Source organism: Fusarium redolens, assembly GCF_020744475.1.
Source record: "Fusarium redolens strain MPI-CAGE-AT-0023 chromosome Unknown BKA55scaffold_1, whole genome shotgun sequence".
In the NCBI taxonomy this organism is placed as follows: Eukaryota; Fungi; Ascomycota; class Sordariomycetes; order Hypocreales; family Nectriaceae; genus Fusarium; species Fusarium redolens.
Window position 1 is genome coordinate 3,260,802 of NW_025763664.1, and position 25,452 is coordinate 3,286,253.

The 25,452-nt window shown below is 48.1% G+C and overlaps 6 protein-coding genes across 6 annotated transcripts; 4 read left to right on the top strand and 2 right to left on the bottom strand.

The window, feature by feature from the left end:
* The first annotated feature begins 4,423 nt into the window (after window positions 1–4,423).
* Window positions 4,424–5,297, top strand: BKA55DRAFT_31320 (uncharacterized protein). The gene is made up of 3 exons (XM_046185648.1): window positions 4,424–4,536; window positions 4,595–4,662; window positions 4,800–5,297. Exons 1-3 carry the CDS (start codon window positions 4,528–4,530, stop codon window positions 5,131–5,133), a joined length of 411 nt encoding a protein of 136 aa, XP_046056790.1. The 5' UTR covers window positions 4,424–4,527; the 3' UTR covers window positions 5,134–5,297.
* A 1,911-nt stretch (window positions 5,298–7,208) lies between these two features.
* BKA55DRAFT_498290 (uncharacterized protein) lies at window positions 7,209–8,699 on the bottom strand (the record flags this gene model as incomplete). The annotated part of the gene is made up of 3 exons (XM_046186534.1): window positions 7,209–7,861; window positions 7,915–8,250; window positions 8,306–8,699. The coding sequence occupies 3 exons, from the start codon at window positions 8,697–8,699 to the stop codon at window positions 7,209–7,211; spliced, it is 1,383 nt and encodes a 460-aa protein (XP_046056791.1).
* Window positions 8,700–15,580: 6,881 nt separating this feature from the next.
* Window positions 15,581–17,485, top strand: BKA55DRAFT_550383 (protein phosphatase methylesterase 1). The gene is made up of 3 exons (XM_046191268.1): window positions 15,581–15,998; window positions 16,056–16,876; window positions 16,936–17,485. The coding sequence occupies exons 1-3, from the start codon at window positions 15,784–15,786 to the stop codon at window positions 17,100–17,102; spliced, it is 1,203 nt and encodes a 400-aa protein (XP_046056792.1). The 5' UTR covers window positions 15,581–15,783; the 3' UTR covers window positions 17,103–17,485.
* A 458-nt stretch (window positions 17,486–17,943) lies between these two features.
* BKA55DRAFT_550389 (uncharacterized protein) lies at window positions 17,944–18,999 on the top strand. The gene is made up of 2 exons (XM_046191269.1): window positions 17,944–18,307; window positions 18,401–18,999. Exons 1-2 carry the CDS (start codon window positions 18,230–18,232, stop codon window positions 18,791–18,793), a joined length of 471 nt encoding a protein of 156 aa, XP_046056793.1. The 5' UTR covers window positions 17,944–18,229; the 3' UTR covers window positions 18,794–18,999.
* Window positions 19,000–19,446: 447 nt separating this feature from the next.
* On the top strand, window positions 19,447–23,295 carry BKA55DRAFT_588559 (Oxoglutarate and iron-dependent oxygenase degradation C-term-domain-containing protein; the record flags this gene model as incomplete). Its single annotated transcript, XM_046194812.1, has 8 exons — window positions 19,447–19,562; window positions 19,609–19,735; window positions 19,793–20,038; window positions 20,086–20,351; window positions 20,569–20,572; window positions 21,152–21,244; window positions 21,329–21,386; window positions 21,440–23,295. The coding sequence occupies 8 exons, from the start codon at window positions 19,447–19,449 to the stop codon at window positions 23,293–23,295; spliced, it is 2,766 nt and encodes a 921-aa protein (XP_046056794.1).
* Window positions 23,296–23,437: 142 nt separating this feature from the next.
* Window positions 23,438–25,097, bottom strand: BKA55DRAFT_31565 (uncharacterized protein). The gene has a single exon (XM_046185662.1). The coding sequence runs from the start codon at window positions 24,787–24,789 to the stop codon at window positions 23,581–23,583; it is 1,209 nt and encodes a 402-aa protein (XP_046056795.1). The 5' UTR covers window positions 24,790–25,097; the 3' UTR covers window positions 23,438–23,580.
* Between the last annotated feature and the right edge of the window lie 355 nt (window positions 25,098–25,452).

Below are 25,452 nucleotides of genomic sequence, written 5' to 3' on the forward strand. Positions count from 1 at the left end.
TTACGATATGATCGCAGGAGGGGCTCGCGATTGAAATGGAGACAAAATGGTACAGGCAAATTGGCGGCCGTCCAGGTACAAGACAAAGTGCAGCCAAAGGCAGACCGGAGGGCAGACAAGAAGAGATTGTGGCAGAACCAAACAGAAGTGAGGCTTGATCAGTCAGAGCCGGCGTCTTGATTAAGAGAAATCCAGACCAAGGCGGTAAGATCGTGCGGTAGTTGGTACAGTACATACATGTAGGGTCGAGAACAGAACGAGGGGCGTTGTAGGCGCAGGCGTGACATACAGTACAGTCTGGGCCTGGTTCCTTGTCCCCAGTCTCTTTAATCTGGCGCTTGTGTGATGCATTTGTTGGAGGAGGAGGAGTGGAGGAGCGCCCAGCTGCAGGGTTGTGGATGGGGACTCGTTTGCCAATAGGCGGGCCGTCGGGGAAACGGTTGTTTGATGTCTATGAATTTTGGTATTAACTGATGCTGCGATACTTGAACCGAGCACTGACATACAGCACTGGATACTAGTATTCCTCTATCGTGCTCTGCATGACCATCCATCTCGACGAGGCATTCTCAATGGGGGCTCTGTTGCCGAGGCGCATTCACCAAGCCCCACGCCCCATTATGAACCCTTGTTCCAGCTCGTCCATCACTTGGCCATTCAGGAACTTGAAGACAAGTCTCAAGGCATTTTTCTATTTCCGAGTTTGCAGTTCGAGTATATTGTGTGTGATGATATTGCGGCGCTGCCGGTCTTTGTTCGACCTCGAGGAGGCAGGACGGTTACCTGATTGCGAACAGTCTCTATGCGTCGTGTCGCACCAAACACTCTCACCAGCCCTGTAGGGTTTTCTTGATGTCACTGCCGATCTGAGACTTGTCTCAGTAGCAAGGCACAAGCTCCCGTTTAAACAGCATTGCTTGTTGCCCGACCATCTTAGTTTCCAGGCATCCATTTGAAACATTGAACTGGCAAGCTTCAGTTCTTCTTGTGTGGCTCTTAGTTTTTCCACTTTGTCTCGAGGCTGAGGCCAAAAGTCGCTACAAAACACAGCCTCCCGGGTGCTGTGCATGCATGAGCCTGTCAGGGCCTGACAACTGTTGGAGATCACAGATCACAGTCGATGCATTGCATAAAGCTATTAGAGTCGTTGTCGATCACATCAGTTGTCTCGCAGTTAATTCCGCTTTATTTACCCTTGATTCCGTAAAAGCATACTTGAGACCACGTGAGGTTGTATTGTTGCGCGCCCGATAGACGGACCAGCATAGTTTAAATGCGACCGTTTCGCCTGATTTAACATTGTGACATTATTAGTATCGTTGTCTCGTCGGTGGATCGCATGGGCTGACCCTTCAAGGCTGAAAGCGATAACCTAGACCAAACCCGTCGATAGACAATGACCCAAATGTGACGTTAAGAGTCTTGGAAATATAACTGCTCTCCAGTGTTCTCCATTTTTATCTGCGCGGTCCTGTCATTTGTTGCGTTGCGTTCCTGATTGGGCAACCATTGCGCAACCTGAAGAGGCCGAAATCGCGATGGATTGGATGGGGGCCAAGTCGACGAACTGCATGACCGAGGCCAAGCAATTAAATCCCGAGCCTAAGCTTGAGGCTGTGCATGTCATATTAAAAGGCGTCAGAGCCCAAAAGCTTGTTTAGTTGCTGTGTAAAGGATATGAGGTTGTGGATCGAATATGTGGCAGTGCACTCAAAAACAAACGATGAAGCTTCAGTTCTTCTATGGTAGCCGTAGAGTCGCAATGAATGGGACTGTATCATCCTTGTCAGATTTGGTTTCTCTTGGCTTATAAATGATACTCAAAGATTGGGTTTACGTATTATCTCTTCAGGCGGCATAAAGCTCCGGCGGGGTCACGACAGGGGTATAGGACCTATCAAAATGAGCGCTACTTGAAGTACATTCTCACACACCTAAATTTGCGTGTGATAGAAGTACTAGCAGTCAGCCGTGTTACAAATAGCTACATCACATACTTTGCAGCCGTACACGGTCTGCACCCTTCGTTCATTTCCTGATATCGGCTGGAGATAACCTCCTTTTTCCTTCTTCCTTTTAAAGGGTCGGGCCTGACCCTGCCGGAAGCCTTTGCAAGCTAGGCAGCTTGAATGTATGCCCCGATGGACATGATTGATATCTCTTTGTAGGTGAATTTGCTGTGCTTCTGTATCCTCGATATCTTCTTCTATTCCTGTATGGCCTCTCTTCCTTATATGACTTTTAGTTGCGTATCTGTTAAAAATGGCATTATAAATGCACTCCTTCTAAGCTTTAAGCGTGCTATAGGGCTTCTAATGAGGCTGCCGTGTTTTCTTCTGTAAAATGAAGCTATTCGCAAGTGCGACTTTAAGGAGGAAAGACCAAAGTAACGCTTGCTAAGGACTGCACCGGAATCGGTGCTGATATGTTGTATAAGACCGTATCTGATCGCCGCGGTCAACGTGATTCATTTTATCGTTATACTGAGCGGCAATAGTAGGAATAGGGATTATCTTGAAGCTATCACTATTGAAGACCTGCTGCAGGCGCTGTGACTCTGCCTTTGTGCCTCTTTTGGCGGGCTTTTTCCTCTTTTTTGGTATGCGCTTGTGAGGGGCTCTGCTAAGCATAGTTGAAAGGAAGAGCATGATGCTGCTATCTTTCCAAGCGATTTGGATGACCTAGGGAGCAAGGAAAAGGACAAATTAGTAAGGGAAATACAGGTAAAGCTATCTATACCTGTTTATCTTGTGTCGGGATTAAATATACCTTATTATATTGCAAAGCTATACTGTTAGGAGCTTTTCCGGTCTCTTTTATATGCTTTATCTTGGTGGTGATGCCGCAGTTAGGGCGTGCCGTGCCTGTGGCACCGTGGCCAAGCTGCCGAAGAAGGCGGAAGAGCTGCGGCGACGAGAAGAGGTTATCCGTGAAGACGTGATGTGTCTGCGTTGATAGCCTTTTTAGTAGGTAAACCACGACGCTTTGTGTATTGTTGAGAGGAATCTCGGTCCGTAGCTTTCCCTTCTTGCCATATGGCGTTGGTGTAGGTAGCTCGACTATAACAGCCTTGTATGGTGATGCCTTCACGTGCCAAAGCCACTGCAGAAAGAAGCCCTGTTGGGCGATAACCTAGACTTTGAACCCTACGGGCGTGGGTTTATTCTTGATGACTGTTGTCTCTTTTGATCTGCCTGTAAAAGGGATTATACACTCATTTATAGTGAGGTTAGTCCCTGGAGAATAGAGCTTGATAGATATGCTTTGTATGTGATTAGACCACTCTTTAGCTGCTTGGAAGGTCTTTGGAAGGTCGCTCTTATCCCTCATATCGAGCTTGGTGTAGTTAAAAGTGCGGAAATACCTCGTGATTAGCTCGAACTTCCGTAATGGCATGAACTTGATGATTGAGTGAAGAGGGCGCTGATCTCCTAGGCTAGGGGACTTCTAATGGTCTTTGATTGATATTTCCCTATGAATTCCTAGGTAAATAAGGACCCCAAGCCATACATAAGCTGTTGCGGTGGAGATGCCTTCCCACTTGAGAATGCGGGACTGTTTGGAAAGGGGGGTATTCTAGTTGTTAATAATGCCATTTTCAAGTAAGTGAGTGACCTAGCTATTGGTGTATTTAATCTATGACTGTATAAGGGAAATAGGTATGAAAAGCTGGAATAATTTAAGTGGTTCCTTGGGTAGAGGGTTGATCTTGAAATCACGATATTCTAGGTTGAAAGGTTGAAAATCATCACCGCAGCCCTCTTCGGGCGGAAAATTAGGCACGCCGGTAGGGTCATCAGCCGCCCTCAAAGGCGGGGTATTAAAGCTGTGATTATCTATATAATCAGGTATCTCTTGGGAGCTCATCGTTTTAATTAAGATGCGTTAGGGTCAATTTATATGAGGATTTTGACGATTTTGGCTGTGTTGAATGAAGAAGCTGTCTGACGAGAACTTCACGTACCCCGCAGGTACTAGTGTTGTTAGTAAGCAATGTGGGGCGAGTGACCTGCCGGAGCCTTATGCCGCTTAAAGAGATAGATGAATGCTTAAATATGCACGTGATATATGATTCACGCGATGGTTCCGATTACATCGTACAACATGAATAAGACAACTACCTATTGAGCTAACATCCAATAGACATAACATAACCAGCCTTCTCATGTGCGCTTTTTATCCATCGGCCCTGACGTGTAGTATTCAAATCCCACCTAATTTCATCGTACCTAATAACAATAAAGTCGAGAATGAACTGGTCAAGTGCTTCAAGGAGTGTGCCTACCCGTGACCGCGACATGGGATGAGCGGCACCCATGTCATTTCCCAGCCGCTAAACCGGAATTGGTCTCATCAACCTCAGCTCTTTCATACTCGCGCAAGAACAAGACTGAATTGCATCTTCGTGAAACTCGGGACTATAATCGCTAATCCACCTACACTCCATTGTACACAACGCTCAGGAACTCTCATATAATTGCATGCGGGATTGTTGCTCGCATTCTCTCAGGCGGCAATACGCTTACCATGTTCCAGGTTGGTGGCCGAATTTGAGGTTTATATATTTGATGCTGAGAATGTTTCTTGAATTTAGCCTCACCCCGGTGATCAATTTCACCTTCGTCTTCATAGGGCACGCTCAGTTGTATTAACGACACAAGAGTAAGTGCAGTACCACTGAGACAGGATTTACTCTGTCCAACAATACATATTCCATCTCGTGTTAGAACCAAAACATGTTATTGTTCGCAGTCTATAAGGAACGAGAGAAAGATGATGCAAATTGCTGACATGTACAGGCTCGTTGAGATCAGAGCAGCTCAGCGTACCTTCGAAGGTGCCTATGTCCGCACAGCTCTCGGCCAGTTCTCATTCGCCCTTATCATCCTCAAAGTCTTCACCGAAGAGTTCTATGCCATCGGCGCCCTTTTCGCTGTATATGGAGTTGCAGTGATGTTAGTAGCCATTTACCGCCGATATGAAGGCCAGAACCAGTTCTTTACTTCTGAATCCGCGGACGGGTCACTGAAGCGGAAATTCAGGACGAGTGGGAACAGTGTGTTGTTGCTGACCATGCTGAGCCTGAGTGCGTATATAACTTTGATGGTTTTGACATGGCGTCTCGTTTCATAAGGCCTGGTTTTGCACTCTCTTGTCAGGAACTGCCATCCATGCAACACGACGCCGGGATATCTTGAGACTTTCTCAGATTCTTCACAGGATAATAATACCTTGCACATTTGAAGCAGATAATCTACTCCCCTTCTGCCTGCTGCTTGCGACTCAATCCTCTCCGGTGTGCCTAGGTCCTTACACTCAAAGTGAAGGAAAAAGAGTGGATTGGCTCTCACCTGTCTTGAGAATACATGATAATGAACTATTACTCTAGCTGTTGAGGATATAATGATGGGGAAGATCCATAGTTTTCCCAATACTGAGAGTAGATTTTGATGATACCCGTCTAGTAGATCTTAAGTAATGGTATCAAGTTTGTGCAAATCTTGTCAACATCCCAGTAAGATAGATCAAGGCAACGCATCAGAAAGAACATTATATTTTCTATACAATTTCAGGCAGCATAAGTACTTACCTCTATCTAATAATTACTCTAGATAATTACGCTAATAATCATATGTTTTCCCACAGGGGATGGCGATTAATTGATTGTAAAGTTTAACTTTACTACGAACTCATGAATTACTTCAACTCTGCCTGTAACTTTCTGATCACCTGACTATGCAGTACTTAAATATTATTAAAATAATGAGTTGGGTCATCATTCATGAGTTTCTATATGCTTGCTTCAACAATTCACATCCCTCAACCGCCGAGCCCCTGGAGATCCTAGGGGGAAACACACACTCCTCCGACCGTTACCAAGTAAACGAATCGTTCTACAACACTATAAACTTCATCCATCAATATCAACTTCCTGAAATAAATTATGGAGGAGTGTCTGGCAACTTGCGTAGGCGAAATCTGTATGAGAGGCTGCTTCGCCTGATGTCTCTACCTCATCCAAAAGCTCATCGTCAAGAACTTCCGCCATCCGATAGTGCACTACGGTCGCCAATTTCAGATAAAGACGAAAATGCTGCCTGGTGTCTCCCCGTTCAGTGAAAAAGACCCTGGAATGGCAGACCACACCATGCGTTGGGCCGCTGTGACCCTGGGCTTCTCTTGGTTCATCTCAGCTCTTGCTCTCCCGATTTTCTGGACTGACAATGGCACCTTACTAAAACCCAAGGCTTGTTTATTGGATGGGTTGTTCCGTTATATGCGCTCTGTCTCGTCTGGCTAGGTTCCGTGCCAGATAAACGCCAATGGGAAAGCTACCTAGAAAGGACGGGGAGACTGCCACCACCTACGAGCCTCGAACAAGATATGATGTTATGTTGAAGTGCTTGATATTTTCCATATCCTTCTATTTACATACCAGCTCAGGCACTCAGGAAAAATGGTCTATACTTATTGAAGACATGACGGAAGCTTGATACTAGGAAAGAAGAACACCTTCCAGAACCTGATGTCAAGATAGGGTGAATTGGTCATAGCTATGCATGGCAAATACCCATCAAGGACTCATCCACTCAGCGTGGTGGCTTCTCTGTTGCGACAGAATATAAACAGATGTTAAGCTACGGATACTTGTCGGAAACAAAGCCAAGACTTTCGACTCGAGGTGTACAGACGTGGGCGGGTGGGATGATGTCGCTGTTAGAACCCAAGCAAAGCCATGTTAGTCTGAGGAATAGATGCATTTTCATATATATATATAAAAGATTTAAAACCCAGTCTTAGTCTACAAGGTCACCTGGGGCAAATCCAATAACCCAGATGTGGATTTTCAGGTCATGCCACAGCAGCCGAGTTAGAGCTACACAGTAAAGTAATATGTCAAAGCTTTATGAAACGCATAATAAGTTGTGATGTATCACATTCAGAATTACTGTCTTCATCAGTGTTGGCAGCACGTCACACAAGTGGGCTTAATCAACAAATGGATTTGAGGTCAAGTTAGATTCAAAAGGCTGCAGGCCGTTGAACAGTTCACAGTAACACAGCAGAGTAACACCAAAATAGGATACATATATCATTAAAGCCTTACTCAGATCACTAGACAGACTGAGCAAGCTGTCAACGCCGCCACTATAAACCATTATCGTCCTATTACAAGCCCAAGATATCTTCTGTGCTGTAGACCATCATCATTGGGTTTGATATACATTCATGGTCACATTATTTATGACATGTTGACCAGAGTTCCCCTGAAGTTGCTGGACTTGTCCGCTATTTTCATGAGACCAACCATCACCGTAGGTCTCTTGATTTTTCACATATGTGTATCCAGGATATGCCTGTGTTTGGTTCCATGTTGCGTAGTTGGTAGCAGGCACCGCGCTTGGTGGGAAGGGGACCGCTGTGTTCATATTGGAGCCATCGAACCCAGGGACTATACCGCTCATAGAAGTCGTATAGGCATCAGACAAAGCAGATGGTCTTCGCTCGAATTGTCGACCTGGAGCCATCAAAGAGTATTGGGAAGGATAGTTGGTGGTTAGAGGCTCTCCTCCGTACGACATGGACCGTGTTGGTGGTGCAAACTGACCCCAAGCCATGTCCATGTCCGCCTGGGGTACTGGCTCCGAGTTCCCAGGGGGCCAGCCAGATGGGGAGTGGTTCACTGAGGTAAATGGAGAGAATTGCGCACTCATCGGAGACCCTGTGGCATATGTATGCCACGGAGTACTCAAATTGGAAGACGAAGTTGGACTTTGCTCGGGCGCTGTAATTATCCAGCTGGTTGGATGTTGGTTTCCCGCTTCCGGAGGTGTCATATTTGTAGGTGAAGTCCCTGAAGCTGCAACTCTCAATTAGCTTAACATAATGACAAGTTGATAATCATAGATGGACCTTTTGTTTGAGGTGGAAACCCTTTGGCTCCATCAACTTCCGTGATTTTGGGAACTGTAATTGGCCCAGGCCTTTTTGAAGATGGCACAAACGGCGGCTTTGCCTTCTTCGGCTGCTCAACTGGATTGCTGATCGGAGTTGCCGGAGACGAGGTTGCCGAGCTTCCCTTTGGACCTGTAGAAGATTTCGATGTTTGTTTACCTCGCGAATCGTCAATCGATGCTTGGTCTACTGGGAAGAAACTGCAATCTTTCTTCAAACGGATACAGTTGATACACCGTCCTTGTGTATCATTGGGCGACGTGATGCATCTGATCTTTCGGCGCCGGCAGTGCCCTTGTGAAAACAAGTTAAGACGAGTACACTCATGTATTGGCAGACCTTGACCTACCACAAGCCACCGAAGTACGATGGTAACCCAGTTTGTTTCTTTTCTTCTCGCCCATATTCCCGTTTTGCTGTTGCTCTTCTGCCTCAGAAGCCAGTAAGGAAGCACTGTTCGGTGCTGAGTATGAACCCTTCATATCCGGACCACGCTCTTGGCCTAGTAATGGGGTATGAGGGTCGACCATCGTCATTGAAGAGAGCTGTTGAGAAGGAAGCGTATAGGAAGGCATGAAGCCTTGGGGTGGCATACCCATCTCATTATCGGCAGGGGATAGTGGTGGATAATGGTAAGACATAACGCCAATCATGGGAAACCCGGACGATGTACTCTCCCACGAATTACCAGCTCTAAACGAATAAAGTTTCGAGCAGTCTTGCGACGTTATCGCGATGGCCATGGACAGTATGCGGTGCAGTGGTTGTGGTTGTCGGCAATGAGTTTAGCTGGGTACTCTTCCAGCATTCGAAGGCGTGAGACAAATTTGACTGCTTGAAAAGAATGGATAATCGGATCGAATTGAGTCGAGAGCTTCTGCCAGCTGTAACTGGGAGCCGGAAACTTCGTAGAGGTGGTATGTCGGGAACGACACACTTGGATAGAAGTATCGGTGCCTTGCAGTATCGGTACACAAGACGAAGACATATAATAGAGAAGGTCCTTAGAGACGACGTTGCTGAAGAGCCTGGGTCGTAATAGTGATACCGTTTTTAGGGGAACGAAGTATACATTGACCAGCAGGGCTTTCTAAATCTGGCAGAAAGATAAAGCAGCGAAGAAGAAGCCCCCAGCGCGGCAGCAGGTGAAAGTACGTTGTGAGGGAAGATCAAGCTCAAAGATAGCAACAATAATAGGATCAGGTCTCTGACCAGATCAAAATGTGGTCCCTGGCATGTATTTGACCTCTGGTCCCGAAGACGATCGACTTCTAGGGTCAACGCAGACAAGGGTCTATGCTCTTAAAGATAATGTATCTAGCGGCAACTAAGCCATGGACCAGGAAAGGGGGGTGTCTGGGGGTGTGAGGGATTCAGATCGAGTCGGAGGCTAAACCGACCAAGGTGGTCTAGTATGCAGTCTCTTGTGGATTTAGCACTGATGAGTACCGACGACTAAAATGGTGGATAATAAAATGAGTGGTGACAACGAAGTAGTTGGAGCGCCACCCTGATGTTATATTGGCTCAGAGCAAGCTGGGTGCAACATTGGCTACCTAAGCGGTTGTCGACAGGTCAGAGATCGATGGTGTTCAATACTTTCCCTAGTATATTCTCCTGCCTGTGTGGTGTTCTTTTCTTTTCTCGACTTGCCCCGGCGGTGGTGGGCTAAGACTACCGCTGAAGTAACAGCACGTAAGTTTGTTGATGACAAGCGGCCAAGACATTCCTGGCCCAGGGCCGCAGAAGATGGGCCAGCATAAGTGCCAACTGGGATGCAAGATCAAAACTAAACCTGAAGATCCTTGGAGGCAACAGGGATGATATGGACAATATCACACAGCTGCTTTTCCCAAGTAATCCTTCAGCAAGCGTGATTGTTGAGTAGTGTCAATTTAAGCCTCTCGATACTTCCCAGCAAAGGAGCGGCTAAATCATAACGCGGGGCTTCACAACCAGAGTCAGAAAGAAATATGAGCTCATCAATGGTTTTTAACAACTATCGAGAGGTGCTTGCCGACCTAAGATCCTATGGAGTTTAGGTCGTACGCTGGGCCATAGAGTATAGTGGCTCCAACCTCCACTGAGCTGCGTTCGGTGATGGCGGTTTGCGGAGGAACCTAGCCAACAATACAATTGCTCTTGCTTGTGAGGCTTACAGTACGAGGCCGTCACCCCTGTCAGGATACGAATGCCGGGACCGGGGCACAAGGGCAAGAAAGCCGGGGCCCCGATGCCATAGACTTGATGGCCCATGAGTTGCGGTGCATGAGCACGGGGCATTGAAGTTGACGTGAGTGATGGCCTTTCTCCTGCATCAGTCCCAGCAGATGTAAAGAGCTGGCTTGGTCAGTGTGAACTATTGACAGTGCGGCATCGTATGTACCAAACTCTGATTCTGTAGGCCGTTATAAGGAGGATAGAAGCATACCTACCTAGTCAGCCAATACCTTACCGATAAGGGGCAATTTTGACATTTTGAAGCAAAGCTCAACAGGCAACTGTAGCTATCCTACTTTGTTGGAAATAATTAGAGCTGCCACCAGTGAGTCGTTGATGGTTCCTGAAGTACCCCATTAATCCTATTCGTGCCCGAAATGTCGAATTGGCGCGTTACAAATACAGCACATGCGTCTCAGCTCGTTGATGTTACCCCTTCTCTCCACTTACTGATTGATATGTGCATGTTTTGATATCTATTTGCCATTGACGTCCAGGGCGGGTCGGCCGAATTTGGCGAGGGACAAAAAGCAAAGATTACAGTAAGTTGCTACAAAAGGTCAACGGGTTTTGTCGGTATATATCCTGGCCCAATTGGGGAACAAATGGCACTGAGAATCGGACAAGACGCGGATCATCAGTCAGATTTTCATATTCCTGTTCGATTTTGGGAATCTTCAAGATGGGGCCAATTTTGGCTTGATAGGTGTGTCTTGGGGGCCTTTGCGCTCCAACTGCAAAGTCCAAAAATTGTGACACAAACCCATTAACATCCCAGCTGAACCTGGCTTCAATCAAATTGTGGGTAAGCAAAGTTGTTGATCAGTCCGCAAGGTAGTCCCAATGCGGCAACGGGGTCGGAAAACAAGGTTCAGCCAGAACGCAAAACCACTCAGTGTGCGTTAAGTGAGCCAGGTCAGTTCTCAACTCGGGTATAATACCCTCCTTATTCAGCGAAGTTGATGTCGTATGTCTGTGCGCCACCAATGCTTCCCTCTGTGCTCTGACAGCTCTGCAGCTTCGCACACACGCGAGATTATCACAAGAAACCTCGCTTGGCAAATGTCTATCGCCGTAAGCGCTGCAGGTATCCATTTGCCGATCTCTTGATGTTCAATTTTGGTGGGTGTCGCCAGGTGAGCAGGACGACTGTGTACTCTGGCATCAAAGCCAGCAGCTCCGAAATACTGGCACTCAGTTAAGGATTCCAGCGACTGAGTTTCAATGAGCGAGTAGCCCAAGTTGGAGCTTGTCGCAAATTGATTGCAAGGCCCCTGTTCCCAGCAGCGCCCCCTCCTTCAAATTGGCAACGAGGTCTGAGGACATCACAGACCAATACGAGCCTGACCCTTCACACAACATCAACCTGAGAATATGTCTGCAACTAAAGACATGCAGTTGTGTTTATAGACGCCACCTAGCTGATGTTTTGGTAGGTTCCATGCCAATGGTGTCTTGGTGCAAGAGGGCCACTCCTTTTCAGTAGTGCTGGAAGGAAGGGAGTTGACTGGGCGCAAGCTTACGCAGACGCGGGCCGAATGGATATTTGGGAGCAAGTCTGCTTCCAAATAAATATAATAAGTGATGCCGTGTCTGGGTCATCATGAGTTCGGGATGGCCAAAGAGTTCAAGATCTTCCCGACAGAGGCTTCACGTCGATCTGAGGATACTCCCGGCGCTAAATCGACGGGGCGAAGTCTGCGGAAATATTAGTGCCAATAGACAAAGGGCTAGGAGGCACCAGAGAGCAATGGCTTGAGAGGAGACGAGCGGAATTGACTTGGATCGGGTGTTTCAAGCAAGCTGTGAGTTGAGGACCAAAAAGCCTAAAACCCAAGGCTTCTCTTACAGCGGAGAAGGCCTGCCTCCTGTCTCCTGTTAGTCCTGCCTCAGCCAAACCCAGCTTGGCAGGGGAGGGGCTGCCCACCCACTTACTGATTGACGGGAATCGAGCCTCCCGCACGTGCACGTACCTTGACGTGCACTGAACTTCCTATCTGGGGTTGCCTTGGGTGCACAGATCTCTCTGAAAGCCCATCTTACCTGCGCTACGCCTTAGCCTCTCCACTTCAGCTGCTTTTTTTCTCCACCAACCTTGTCAAGTGCCGGCTCACCAATAGCAGATCAGATCTACGCAATATTTCCTTGACATTAGCACATTCTTTTGCGCGGCCCATAAGGTACGGGCTCCGGGTCATGTGCCGCGACAAGCCTCTTGAAGACTGTGTCTGGTAATAATGGAAGTTTTGGTCCGTCAACGTGGTTCTATTCACTGACTGGCTGACGGTCAGACCTTGCGAAAAAGCTGAGGCAGGTAATATGTCAGGGCTTTTCTCTGCCTCTATCTTTGCAACTGAAACAACCTCTCCAGAAGCCCAATGCTCTGAGTATTTGGCGCTAGATACCAAAGGCTTCTTATTGAACAATTTACGTGAAGCGACCATCAGCTGAATCATCGGAGATTCTATACGCTGGCCATTCAGATAACGAGGAGCCATGTACGTCTCAGGTCCGAGTACTCCTATTGGCCCATCCCAATAATGGCCTTGCATTAGACACCTTACAACAGGTTGACAATGTCAAAGTTTGCTCAAAGCAAAAATGCCCCCCCATAATCGAATCATTTGTGTTACACCCATGACATTGAATAGGCAGGCTGGTCAGAAAAACCAACCCCAAGTTCATCAGGGTCTGACTGCGCGTCGATCTGGTGGGGGAGGGTTCGGTCCCTGGATCTTCCCAGATGGCCAACCTACCAACTTCCAGGAATTTAATTTGAAATGTGGCTTGATACCGTGCGCCGAGATCCAGTGTCTTGGGAGGGAGAGAATTATTCTAACCAAGGACAACTCCAGGGGAAACCCGTCCATCGACCAAGCGTGCCACAAATCAACTGTGGTTTCATTTCCAAGTATCTGAATGAGTTATCACTCAACACTCCACACAGACACCCAGCGTGGAAAGAAATCCGTTATCAGAATGAGACTAGGTTGCGTGTCCCCTGTATAACAAACCCAAGCCCTTGCAGCAACTGACTGACATCGTTATTGGCCAACAATTTTCCGTGCCCCATGCCAACAGCAAGTGTTACACAATGTGCAGTTCTAGGGATAGATGTCAGGAGCTTCTTAAACATTATCCAGATGCGAAAACATAGCGACGATTGCAGCGGCTCTGAGCTAGTCCGTCATGTGCTCTCAAGGCTCTCAATAGTTATGCCACTAACTTGAAGGTTATCCGTATTGTCGGGGCATACTCACTCACTTTCAGAAGCCACCCCCACCATTTGAATCCGTCAAGTTGGTGAGAGTTCGGGGAAATGCTAAAAGGAGCCTTCTGTCTCTCGAAACTCCCGATTCATCTTATTCGACGATCGCTAGATCTTTACGCCAGGCTGTTGAAGGCGGCGCCACTCTGAGATGGCTCTCTCAAGTCTCAGATCTCGCCCTTGGAACTATTACAAAAATATCCGAGAGACGCTTTTGTCCATCATGGTCTATGAATTGAGGAGAAGAGTTGTGACCTGAATCACATGCAGTCGGAGATCCCAGCCTTCTGAAATTGTATCTCCCATCCATACTAGCCACTGGAGTCGTGTCATTGTTAAGGACCTGCATGTTGAAGTTTTTCGAAAAAGAAAAAAGAAATGGGGCCAGAAGTCTTCACCCTGGGATTGCACAGTTTACGAGTTCATGCCAGTAGCGTTTTTATTCACAACCATCCCATTACTACGTACATACCATGGCATTACTCAACCCGCCCAGATCTGGGTACCTTCTCTGAGTGATTCACGCAGCTTGACAAGCATCAAGAAAAGGCTCTGATGAGAGCAACACTTTAGTTTGTGAACAGTCTAATCCACACCAGAATTTCATTCACCACCCCCTCTTCTGATGTCTATTCGTACGTCTCCGCCAGTGTTCAGATCGAAACAGCGCACTAAAAATTAGTAAAGGTCATAGATTCTATTATTCTAGTTTCTACGTGAATGGCCTGGGTTGCGCAGCCAACAACTACTCAAGAAGTTACGAGTATCTGTGTGATCCCGGCCACATCAGTGAGGTTGCGATATCCGAAGACAGACATACTCGCGCTGCAACCAATGAATGAGAGTTCAGGTCATGTTGATCACAAATGCAATGACAACACTGTGACGTACTTTCTTTGACCTCAATATTTGTCACTAGGTTTCTAGCTTTCTTTGTGTCTCCTCCTGTGCCACTTTGCTGCTTTAGTTAGCTTGTTATCCATTCCTCTCTGCAGTCAACAGATGCTGAAGGGGAATTTCAAATTGAGTTCTCGTTTGCCAGCACCACAATATCGGACCGGGATGCAGGAACATGGAATCTTGGAGCCGCTAGATGAGCGCCAGCGAAGTCGCTTGAGCAAGATTAGGCACTCGAACGGTGAACGGTGGGCTGCTAAACCTGTTCAGGTTGATTGGGTGTCGAACAAGGTTCCTGTTTCTTTTGCCGACAGGGGTTCGGGCAGGCGAAGTTTCTTGCTCGGCCGAGTGTCTCCCCTTCCGAAAATTCCGAGGCATTGGTATCGGCTACAGGGTAGTCGGATTATCCAGCGTGAACATTTGGGTGTCAGTTGCCATGGCATAAACTGCCTGTTCAATACTTCCCTAGGTCAAAAGAAGAGGGGTGGGCAAATAACCGTGGAAAGCATCCAGTTCTACTACATCTTGACATCGTGATAGGATTTTCCACTTTACCTCCCCACGAGGGCTTTGTAGCTGTCGCCCCTCAGGCTGTCGGAGAAGTTGAGCTACTACATGGGTGGGTGTCAGACCCGTCAAGATCTAAAGAAAGAACCTATGATGCTGTAGACAAGATATGTCGAAACTAAGATCTAGGCGAGGCGCCAGACCAGAACTTTGTAGCCCTATCAGAAAACAGTGTGGCCAGAAGCTTATAGTAGTCTAGCCATTCGACCGGAGAGATGTGGAATTTACGGTGGCTTGATCGAACATGGAGATGTGAGAATATTGATGCTTGGGCATTTCACGATGACACCTCGATCAGTTAATATCGAATTAAACGATAGACTAGGGATAGCCGAGGCTGTATATACCATGCAATCAACTTATTGTTCGAGACTCAACTAAGCACTGACCGGTCAAAATGGCTTTCCATAGTGAAAGACATGTCTGCATTCACAAAGAGGGCGGGTTTGCTCAGGGAAGTAATGGAACAACATTGTTACAGGATACACTACCAATTTGATGACGGGGTTTAGGAAATAAGAGAAAGAAAGGATAGAGATCATGAAGGACACATCCGCACTGTAGATATGCTGTCAATTTTCGTGCAGGTACAGTGTGTATGAAAGACACACACTATGCCCCAGTCTTCGCAAAGGCAAATTGATTTGGGTTGTGCTGGTTGGCTGACGTGGGTATCGCCGGACCATCATCACCAGTTGCTAAAGACATCAAAAGACACTACTGCTGCGGCTCGTACTGATCGAAAGCGACGTCGCTCGTAGAAAGTTAGAGGCTATAACGAGTGTCAGCACCAGCAGCGCCTCGTGCCGTTCGCATCTGCTTTTGCATATTGGCAGTGCGAATGGAACCTACGTCATCTACACACCGTATCTATCATGAGCGACCTGCAGCGAGCATGGGCCAAGGCCAAATACGGCATATCTAACGATACATTTGATGAGGTCGACGAGGAGCACGAGAATGATGTACTCCCCGAGTTGCCCGAGCCTGTCGACGATGACTCTTCCTCAGCCTCGTCCGCCTCGTCCGTCTCCTCGACAGGAACAATCATACCATCGCCCAACCAGAAGCTGTTCGCTCGACCTCAAGGGTACTTTCCAATCAGCACTTTGATCAAGTGAAACATGGCGGGACTGACAGGCTACAGAGTCGCCCGCGGCAGGACCCTGGAGCAGATCCCCTGGACAACCTACTTTGAGCGCGAGTTGTCTCTGAAGTCAGAGCAGGAACCGGGAGTACTCTATCACGCCTATCTCACTTCACCGGTCGGAAAAGGGCCACTGTTTGTGATGCATCATGGTGCAGGATCATCCGGGTTGTCGTTCGCTGTTGTTACTTCCGAAATAAAGAAGCGGCTGTCAACAGCAGGTATCCTGGCTGTTGACTGTAGAGGTCATGGGTCAACCAACGCACCAGGCGACAAGGCGCTGGACATGAGACTGGACACTCTATCTTCGGATCTGTTTAGTATGGTGCAGCTCACAAAGAATGAGATGGCCTGGTCAGAGATGCCCCCGATAGTGCTCGTGGGACACTCCTTAGGCGGAGCAGTTGTTACTGACCTGGCCAAGTCCGGTAGACTAGGAACGTCAGTTTTAGGGTATGCTGTGCTGGATGTTGTGGAAGGCTCCGCCATTGATGCTCTACAAAGCATGCACACCTACTTGTCTACGAGACCGCTGGGCTTTGCAACTCTGCAGGCAGGTATCGAATGGCACATCCGATCGCGGACGATACGAAACTCCATTTCTGCTCGGACATCTGTTCCTGCGCTACTCGTCTTTAACGAGAACGACGACCCAACAAGGCCGTGGCGATGGCGGACCAACTTGGGCGCAACACAGCCTTACTGGGAAGGTTGGTTTATAGGGTTGAGCAAGAAGTTCTTAGGAGCGAAGGGAGGAAAACTCCTACTGCTCGCTGGTACTGACAGATTGGACACTGAGTTGACCATCGGTCAGATGCAGGGTTTGTTAACCGTTCACCTAATGCTGCTTTCTGAGCACTGTGTACTGATTGATCGACAGGGAAATATGCCTTGCAAGTGTTCCCTGAGGCCGGCCACTTCATTCACGAAGATTTGCCGGAAAAAACAGCCCTTTCGCTGGTCGATTTTTTTCGCAGAAACGACAGGAGTGCTCTTGTGCTTCCTCCTAAAGTTTCGGATCTTCTCAAACAGGGCAAAAGAGTATGAAAAAGACTAAATTGACAAGGTCTAACGCGTTACTCATGACGTTGGCTTCATCAAACCTTGTTTGATGCCGACCCAACAAGTGGTGGCCCAAGAGCCGGGTTATACTTCCAAGAGCATATTGAAAGTGGGTAGGTTGATATGACAGTCATGCAAAATGCAAATATGCAACCTGCCACCCTAGGTTCCCTCTGAGCACCTTGCAGCCCGTAGGAGAGGATATGATAGGAAGTTCTGATGGTTGTAGCTAGCACGAGTAACTATTGGCGGAGGCGTATATTGAACAGAGATAGACTTCCTATGAATAACAGGGCTGGACCCCAAAGATAGAAGCATGAATTGAGACGCTAAAGGATCAATAGCGATTGCCAACCGTTCCCGGAGGATCGAGACGTTCTTCTGCTCCAAGCCTTCGTAGACTATTCCTTACGTACCTGATGATGAATTTCCCCTTTCGGTGTGCTTGCACCAAGGTTGGTATGCTCTAAAAGCGCCCTCGACGATCAGGAAGAGACTAAGTTCTATTGATATGAAGTGGCTTGTATTGAGACATATTTTCTGAAACCAAGCTACCTTGCTACCCTTGTTGATCACATCTCCCATGTTGTGTTTGTATCATACAGTACAACAAGAACGATGCATCGTGTTCAAGTTTGTTTTCAATTGAAATTATTGTAGATGTTTGGGTATTGATCATCGTCCCCACGGGGTCGGTTCACCCGATTCTATCTACCAGTCCCGGTGTCTAATCTGCCGAAATGGTCTAGAACACGTGGAGAGGTGGCGATTGGCTGGTGATCTGCATATCATTTGAGTTGGGGGAATGGTACGGTACTACGGATACGGTTCACACATTTTGCCGCTTCTGGGACCGTGAGCGTTTACGAAAGGAAAGGCCCGCTAGCATGGTTACAACTTAGGTAGGTCAGGGTGCTCAAAAGTACATAACGGGCGTAGCTCCTGGGTAAGCTTAGTTGCCGTTGGTGAGAGCTGGGTAAAACTGTCTTGTCTCACTTAAGGAGTCTTTTTAAATCTACGACGCGTGGACGTGAAACCCGATAAACTCTTTCTTCTTGACATTCATTCGATTTCAATTATCTATACAATATCTTTACTGTCGAGTATTCATTATGAAGCTGTCTGTATTCACATCAGTCCTCCTGGCAGGCCTTGTTGCCGCTCAGCAAGAGAAGCTCCCTAAATGCGCTGTACGTCGCAAAACCTCTCTCATCGGCTGATTATTCCCATTTCAGCCTTTACCGCTCGCAATTCAACGATGCTAATCTCTTCTGTCTATATAGCAACCCTGCGTTGACCAGTACACCACCGGTGGCGGCGTCGCTGGATGCGGCCAGCTCGACGTCAAGTGCATCTGCAGCAACAAGGACTTCCTCTCTGGCATCGCATGCTGTCTCGAGGACAAGTGCGATGCCGCCGGTAGGGACACTGCCGTCAAGTACGCTAAGCAGATCTGCTCGACCGCCGGAGTTACCGACCTTCCCGACCAGGTTACATGCGACAAGAACGCCGCCTCGGGCAGCGCAACTGGTGCTACCACTCCCACTTCCAGCGCTGGAAGTAGCCAGACCTCGCCGGCGACTGGCAGTGCTGGTGGCGATAGCGGCAATGCTGCTGCGCGTGAGGGCGCCGCTGGTGTCCTGGGTGTTGTCATGGCTATGCTCTTTGCCCTGTAAGGGACAATAGTTATATTTCGTTTCAAGTTGTTTCATCGTCAAGAGGAGGGATATAATTGGGAATAAGCAAAGAAATTGGGATTTTCTGTTCTATGCATGCAAATTTATGGAGTTTGAAGCCATATACTACGATGTGGTTGCCACACGGCCGCTCTTGTTGGCGATGATTTATAAATTTATATCAATCAAAACTCGTTCTTAGACACATTCCATACTACCTGCTCTCGATCTGGAACATGCTTCTATTTCAGTTCGATGTTGGGTGTAACATCTTTTTCGTCGTTCCATGAGTTAACACAAAGCGCTTACACCAGCACCACAATTGGAGGTTAGTTGCATCCTGGTTGTTTGATGCATCTTCAACAGCGAACAGACCAACAGCTCTACATAAATCCATGACAGGCAGCCAACATGTCAATCTGACCCGGGTTCTGTTGACAACCTCCAATGACCTTTAAACGCCCCTGGCCCCCACAAAGCACAAGGACATCAACTTCCATTGGCATGACCCCACCAAAACCGTACGTCACTGGACGAGATGAGCATTGAAAACAACCCCACCATCGACGAGGTCCAAAAGATAGACCAATTCTCTCTCCACCATCATACGTGACTCTTCAACAGTCCTCCTTTGATCGTGTATACTCCAAACAATGGCTCCAAAGACCATCATTGCTCCCTCTATTCTGTCAGCTGACTTTGCTCAGCTTGGCCATGACTGTGCCCGCACTATGGAACAGGGCGCAGACTGGCTTCATGTCGATATCATGTAGGTCGCGAGTAGTAAAGCAATGGGAACTTTACTGACATAATAGGGATGGCCATTTTGTTCCCAACATTACATTCGGTCCTCCTGTCGTTGCATCCATCCGAGGACACGTCGATCAGCCCACAGAGGCCCACGGCCGGGGCACCTTTGATTGTCATATGATGATTGCAGAGGTAGGAATACCTTTACGAATGCGAATACACAACGTCTGGCTTACACCGGGATGATAGCCCAAGAAATGGGTCAAGGAGTTCAAGAAAGCTGGCTGCAACCTCTACTGCTTCCACTACGAGGCCGCCTTCTCCAGTGCCGCCGAGAGCCCCGAGCAACAGACTGACGAGAAGACTAACCCCAAGGCTCTTATCCGATACATCCACGACCAGGGATTGCTGGCTGGTATTGCTATTAAGCCTGACACTTCTGTTGATGTGTTGTGGGAGATTCTGGAGAATAGCGACGAGAAGGAGAGACCTGATGTAAGTCTCGCTGATGTATCCATGAAACATGTCAAATTGACATATAGCTACAGATGGTCCTAGTCATGACTGTATACCCTGGGTTTGGCGGTCAAAAGTTCATGGCATCAGAATTACCCAAGGTCCAGGCCCTCCGGGAAAAGTATCCCGAGCTCAATATTGAAGTGGACGGTGGTCTTGGACCCAAGACAATCGACGAGGCTGCCGACGCCGGTGCCAATGTCATCGTTGCAGGCAGTGCTGTCTTTGGGGCCAAGGACCCCTCTGAGGTTATCGCCCAGTTGCGACAGGCCGTTGATGCCCGAAGTGCAAAGTAAGTCTGAGATGTACTATGCGTGTGGATATAGGTATAGACAGGAGTTTAGTGATGGTATGATGAGAGACGAAAGAACATATAAAAGTTGAGGGAGTTTTCAGAATAAAGTCCCTTTATTGTAGAGTTTCTGACTTGTTTCAGTACTTTTGTCCGCCCTTCTTCTTTCCTTTGACTGGTCATGATGGTGATTGCATGGAACTCTAAGGCTATTCAGAGAAGTCAAATATAGTTGAGAGCAGCATGAGTTAAAGAATTTGTTACCTCTTCACATTTCCCTCGAGTTTCCTCGCTTACTCTGATCTTGTAAAAAGTATAATGGATGCCTCGTGGGAGTCTTGGGTAAGGTGATACTGCAATCCACGGCGTATAATGTGTTCAGAAATTGACCAATGCGACTCTAGCTCATGTCTTAGGTCGCGAAATAGTATCACATACTTGACATCTCTAGAAATTCTTACTCGATTAGAGTTGAACCGGCGCGTACATGCATAGCACTACACAACCTTTATGCATCATGCTGGCTCCAGCCAGTGACCAGATAAGGTCCACCATCGGCCCATCATCATGGCTGCTCCCCTTAGCGCCCATGACTGGTTCATGAGGAAAAGTTGGTCAATAAACAGCAGGATTGACTACAATTGAAACATGATAATTTTAGATTCGACTGAGTGAAACTGAAACACTCAGTCTGACTGACATATACAGTTGATATTAAATAAATGCTGTGGCCTGTGGCTATAAATCTCGGCCCTGTAGTATCGGCAACGTACATGCGGCTCATACGCTTCCATCCATAGAATGGGTCGATTTTCGGAGCCAAATTTTTAAATATTGGCGACGTCAGCCCATTCTTTGCGTTGCGACTTCGCACAACTTTCACTCCTTCTCTCGTGTCCTCAATTTATCTACAGCAAAAGCCCTCTCACCTCGCACAACTTCTGGAAATCAAGCCAATTGCGTGAGCCATTATGAAGAGAAAAGCGGAAGCAGCTGTTGGAGCCTCCAAGGCCAACAAAAAAAAGTCCAAGCCTTGTAAGCACCGCCAATCGCTCTTTCGCGACCTTCCACTCACCGAACTTTTTCAGCTTTGAGCGCAGAGGAAGCTCAGAAGCGGTTTCGCGCTGGCCTTTTCGACAAGAACGTCCTCAATTCGTATACGGATCAGTATGCTCAGTCAGAACCTTATAAGCATGCCGTCATCAACGGCCTGGTTGACGATTCTCTCCTTCGATCGGTTCGCAGCGAGATCAAGACCAACGTCGAGTTTACACCCAAGGAGACCGATATCTACAAGATCCACCAGTCAGGCGACCTGGCCAACCTCGACGGTCTAGACGACGAGTCTCTGGCTAAGCTGCCTTCGCTGCTCAAGCTTCGCGATGCTATCTACTCCGAAGCCTTCCGCAACTATGTCTCTCACATTACCAACTGCGGCCCATTGAGCGGTCGCAAGACTGACATGGCTATCAACATCTATACTCCCGGCTGCTACCTCCTTTGCCATGACGATGTCATTGGTAGCCGTCGCGTTAGCTATATCCTCTACCTCGTTGACCCCGACACGCCCTGGAAGCCCGAATGGGGTGGCGCACTCCGTCTGTTCCCCGTACAGGAGCTCAAGGACAAGGAGGGCGAGGTCGCAAAGACACCGCTTCCTGACGTTACAAAGGTCATCCCACCTGCGTGGAACCAGCTGAGCTTCTTCGCTGTCCAGCCTGGAGAGAGTTTCCACGACGTGGAGGAGGTCTACCGCGCCGAAACCAAGGAGCAGCTAGAGAAGGACGGTGGCCGAATTCGCATGGCTATTAGTGGATGGTTTCATATTCCCCAGATTGGAGAGGAGGGCTACATCGAGGGAGAGGAGGAGAGAAATGCCAAGAACAGCGGCCTAATGCAACTCCAGGGCAATCCTGCTCAATATGACATGCCTCAGCCTCAGGTCATGAAGGTCGACAAGGCCAGCCAAGAGGGCTTCGACGAAGCTGATCTTGAGTTTCTGCTCAAGTACATCTCACCTGCGTACCTGGTTCCTGATGCCTTGGAAGAGATCTCCGAGACTTTCAACGAGATGTTTGAGATTACCTTGCCAGATATTCTGGGCAAGAAGTTTGCTCAGCGCTTGAGGGACTACGTTGAGGCTGAGGAGAAGAAACCCACACAAGAAGATACTGCTACGATAGAAAAGACGACTTCATGGCGTGTAGCCAAGCCTCCACACAAGGCACGATATCTCTACCAACAACCCAGCGGACCTGATCAGCTTCGCACCTCACAGGAGGAATCCCCCATCACTGAGCTTCTCGACATCTTCCTGCCCAGTCGTCAGTTCCGCCAATGGCTTCAAATGGCCACCAAAACCACCATCGAGAGTGCTGATCTCCTCGCGCGTCGTTTCCGCCGCGGTCTCGACTATACTCTCGCTACTGGGCACGAGGGCAAGGCGCGCGTAGAGATCAACCTCGGATTCACGCCTACATCTGGCTGGGGCGATGATGAGGAAGAGGATGCCGAGGAAGAAGCCGAAGATCAGAACGGCGAGGATATAAAGAGTAAAGGAAAGGGCAAAGCCAAGGCTGCCGAGAAAAAGAACAAGGAGGAGGGGGAAACACCTGAAGTCGGTGGCCAAGAAATCTTCATGTCCGGCGACGATGACGCCGATGAAGATGCAGCTGTATATAAGACAGGCGATGACGACGACAACATTCTCTTCTTCCAAGCCGCGTCATGGAACAAGATGACTATTGTCATGCGCGATAGCGGTGCCCTCAAGTTCGTCAAATACGTCAGCAAGAGCGCGAAGGGTGACCGATGGGATATCTCCGGTGCCTTTGAGATTGAAGAGGAGGAGGATGATGATGAAGACGCTGGCGAAGGAGCTGCGCCAGACGATGAGGAGTTCCAAGGCTTTTCACCTGATGCAGCTGAGAGCGACTCTGAATAAAAGCGATCTGAAAATAGAGATTGATACTTGCATTTCGTTGCAACGATAGATACCAGGACTTAAAAGCACTGCAATAATTTAAAGTCTATTTGATAATGAAGATTTTTGAAATAGCCTTATTTATGCAAATTGACACGCTTTCGCCTGATAGTCTCATGTAACTCCATCGTGGTATCGTTATAACCAACTCCCTATGTATCGCTGTGATTCCATTGTTGTACATGATAAACCTGTGAATGTCCCAAAAATCTGATTCATACTCGCCTTCGTCCACTCCTTCGCTCTTCAAGACCCGAGGGCGGGTTCAGATTTGTCGTTAAAAAGGCTGGCTACTTCTGCCTGTAATAGTTCCGTAACTCCCTGCGCTTCTTGAGTTCTTCCAGACTGGGTCAAGTGGTTGACTGTGTCGTGGCCTAAGAAGGCGAGCCATGATACAGTGCTTAGTTTATCTGGCTTCAGCCTCTTGGGCTCAACAGTATTCACTAGCTTTCGTAGTCTTTGCTTGTCTTTAAAGAAGTTCAGAGCAGGAAGGTGATCGGGATGCGTGGGGTGGTAAAGGTGCAAATGAGCACGCTCCAGAAGAAAAGGTTGTGGCAGACGATCAGCCGTAGCGATATGAGCATCAAAGAGTTCTTCTGATGGAGCGGGTCGACTGTAGGACTCGACGGTCGAGAGCCATGAAACTGATCTCCATGATGAGACTAGAAGATCTGATAGTAGCGGGCTTGCCTGGAAAAGTTGCTGCGCTTGTAACATGGTAGAGATGCCTGAATCAAGGTTGCCATACTGAGGCTGACACTTTGTCTTGACAAGTTCCCCAAGTAAATTAGACGCTCTCCTGAGACGCTTCTCCTTTGGCAGGTCTCCAGAGGTGTTGTTGATTGTCCGCACAAGCCATTCCCAAGCAATCTCCTCCATGCCTTCTGCCACCAGGAACGGAGACAACGCTCTAATAAAAGTATAATTGTCCATAAATCGTAGATCCTGCTCAGCACCGCAAGCTCGTAGCCATCTTATGATGCGCCCTGACATCCCCGATGTAGCTAGACTCCCAAGGCCTGGCTCGTTTGCTTGGAGCTGCTTTGCTTTGGCGACCATCACACCGATGGCGGCCTTGGGTGTCATCAATCCTCGAGCTACGGCATGGTCAAAAACCTCTATAGGATCCCGTGTTGGTGCAACCAAAGAAGGGGATGATAGGCTTGAAGGAAACGTCGATGTGACATCTTTGTTGTAGCTGAACAGCGGGTTCGATAAGATATCTTTCAAATGGCGGTTTGTAGCAGATAATCGGGTAGGATCGACATCTACAGGTTTCGCGGCAGTCGGCAATGAACTATTGGAGCTCTCTCCATATTCGCGATCGAGCTGTTTTCGAAAGGAAGTCTTGAGACCGTCAAGAAGCTTTTGAGATTGCTGTTTCGACAAGGGTAGGGGTTCGTGATAGGATGCGAACAGATTCTTGAGTGACTGAACCGACTTTGTTGTGAACATGGCGGGCTAGAGAGTAATTGAGTCTGGTAAGCGGTTGTATTATTGGCAAACCCTGCCCTCGCGGATGCCGAAGGGTTGTAGGGGTGCAAGGGATCGTTAGGAAGGCAATGTGGAGTGGGGTTGGTGTTGACGGGTTCAGGTCATGCGTTCTGAGGTTGAGCCTAGCATGATGCCATCGTCGAACGAGTTGCGCCACAAAGCGGGCCGCTGAGACGTATCATGTGATGCAAGGGGCTTCCAGCCTCGGGTGGCTCAATCATAAACATGGGGAAAGCCACCACTGTTTGGCTCTTAAGAGGCACCATAAAAAAAACATCCCTGCTTATCCCTTACTCGTCATGCTATACTTTTCTCAAAATACCTCTGTATAGCGACCTCTATTAATCCCTGGGTATGAGTGGCTAGTACGGAAAGCTATTCCTGCCATTTACCTCCGATAGAAGGCGAGATATGAACACAAAAACGTGACTATGAATTGCGAATGGACATGCAAAGCAAGGAGTGGAGGGAGCTTGAGTGGACACAGCCCGACTGCGCTAAGCGTGCTTGTGTTGCAGCAGCCCCTGGCTTGAAATTTGGTCTTGTCTGGTGTACTGAGACTTCGATGGTGATCTAGCTCATTCCTTTTGAGCGCTAGATGCGGTCGTTCGAAAAGTACTAGTA

Coding starts and splice junctions, on each gene's coding strand:
- BKA55DRAFT_31320 (XM_046185648.1), top strand. Junction 4,663..4,799: donor GTTGTATTAACGACACAAGA/GTAAGTGCAGTA, acceptor TGACATGTACAG/GCTCGTTGAGATCAGAGCAG.
- BKA55DRAFT_550383 (XM_046191268.1), top strand. CDS start 15,784: ATGAGCGACCTGCAGCGAGCATGGGCCAAGGCCAAATACGGCATATCT. Junction 15,999..16,055: donor CTGTTCGCTCGACCTCAAGG/GTACTTTCCAAT, acceptor GACAGGCTACAG/AGTCGCCCGCGGCAGGACCC. Junction 16,877..16,935: donor GACCATCGGTCAGATGCAGG/GTTTGTTAACCG, acceptor ATTGATCGACAG/GGAAATATGCCTTGCAAGTG.
- BKA55DRAFT_550389 (XM_046191269.1), top strand. CDS start 18,230: ATGAAGCTGTCTGTATTCACATCAGTCCTCCTGGCAGGCCTTGTTGCC. Junction 18,308..18,400: donor AGAAGCTCCCTAAATGCGCT/GTACGTCGCAAA, acceptor CTGTCTATATAG/CAACCCTGCGTTGACCAGTA.
- BKA55DRAFT_31565 (XM_046185662.1), bottom strand. CDS start 24,789: ATGTTCACAACAAAGTCGGTTCAGTCACTCAAGAATCTGTTCGCATCC.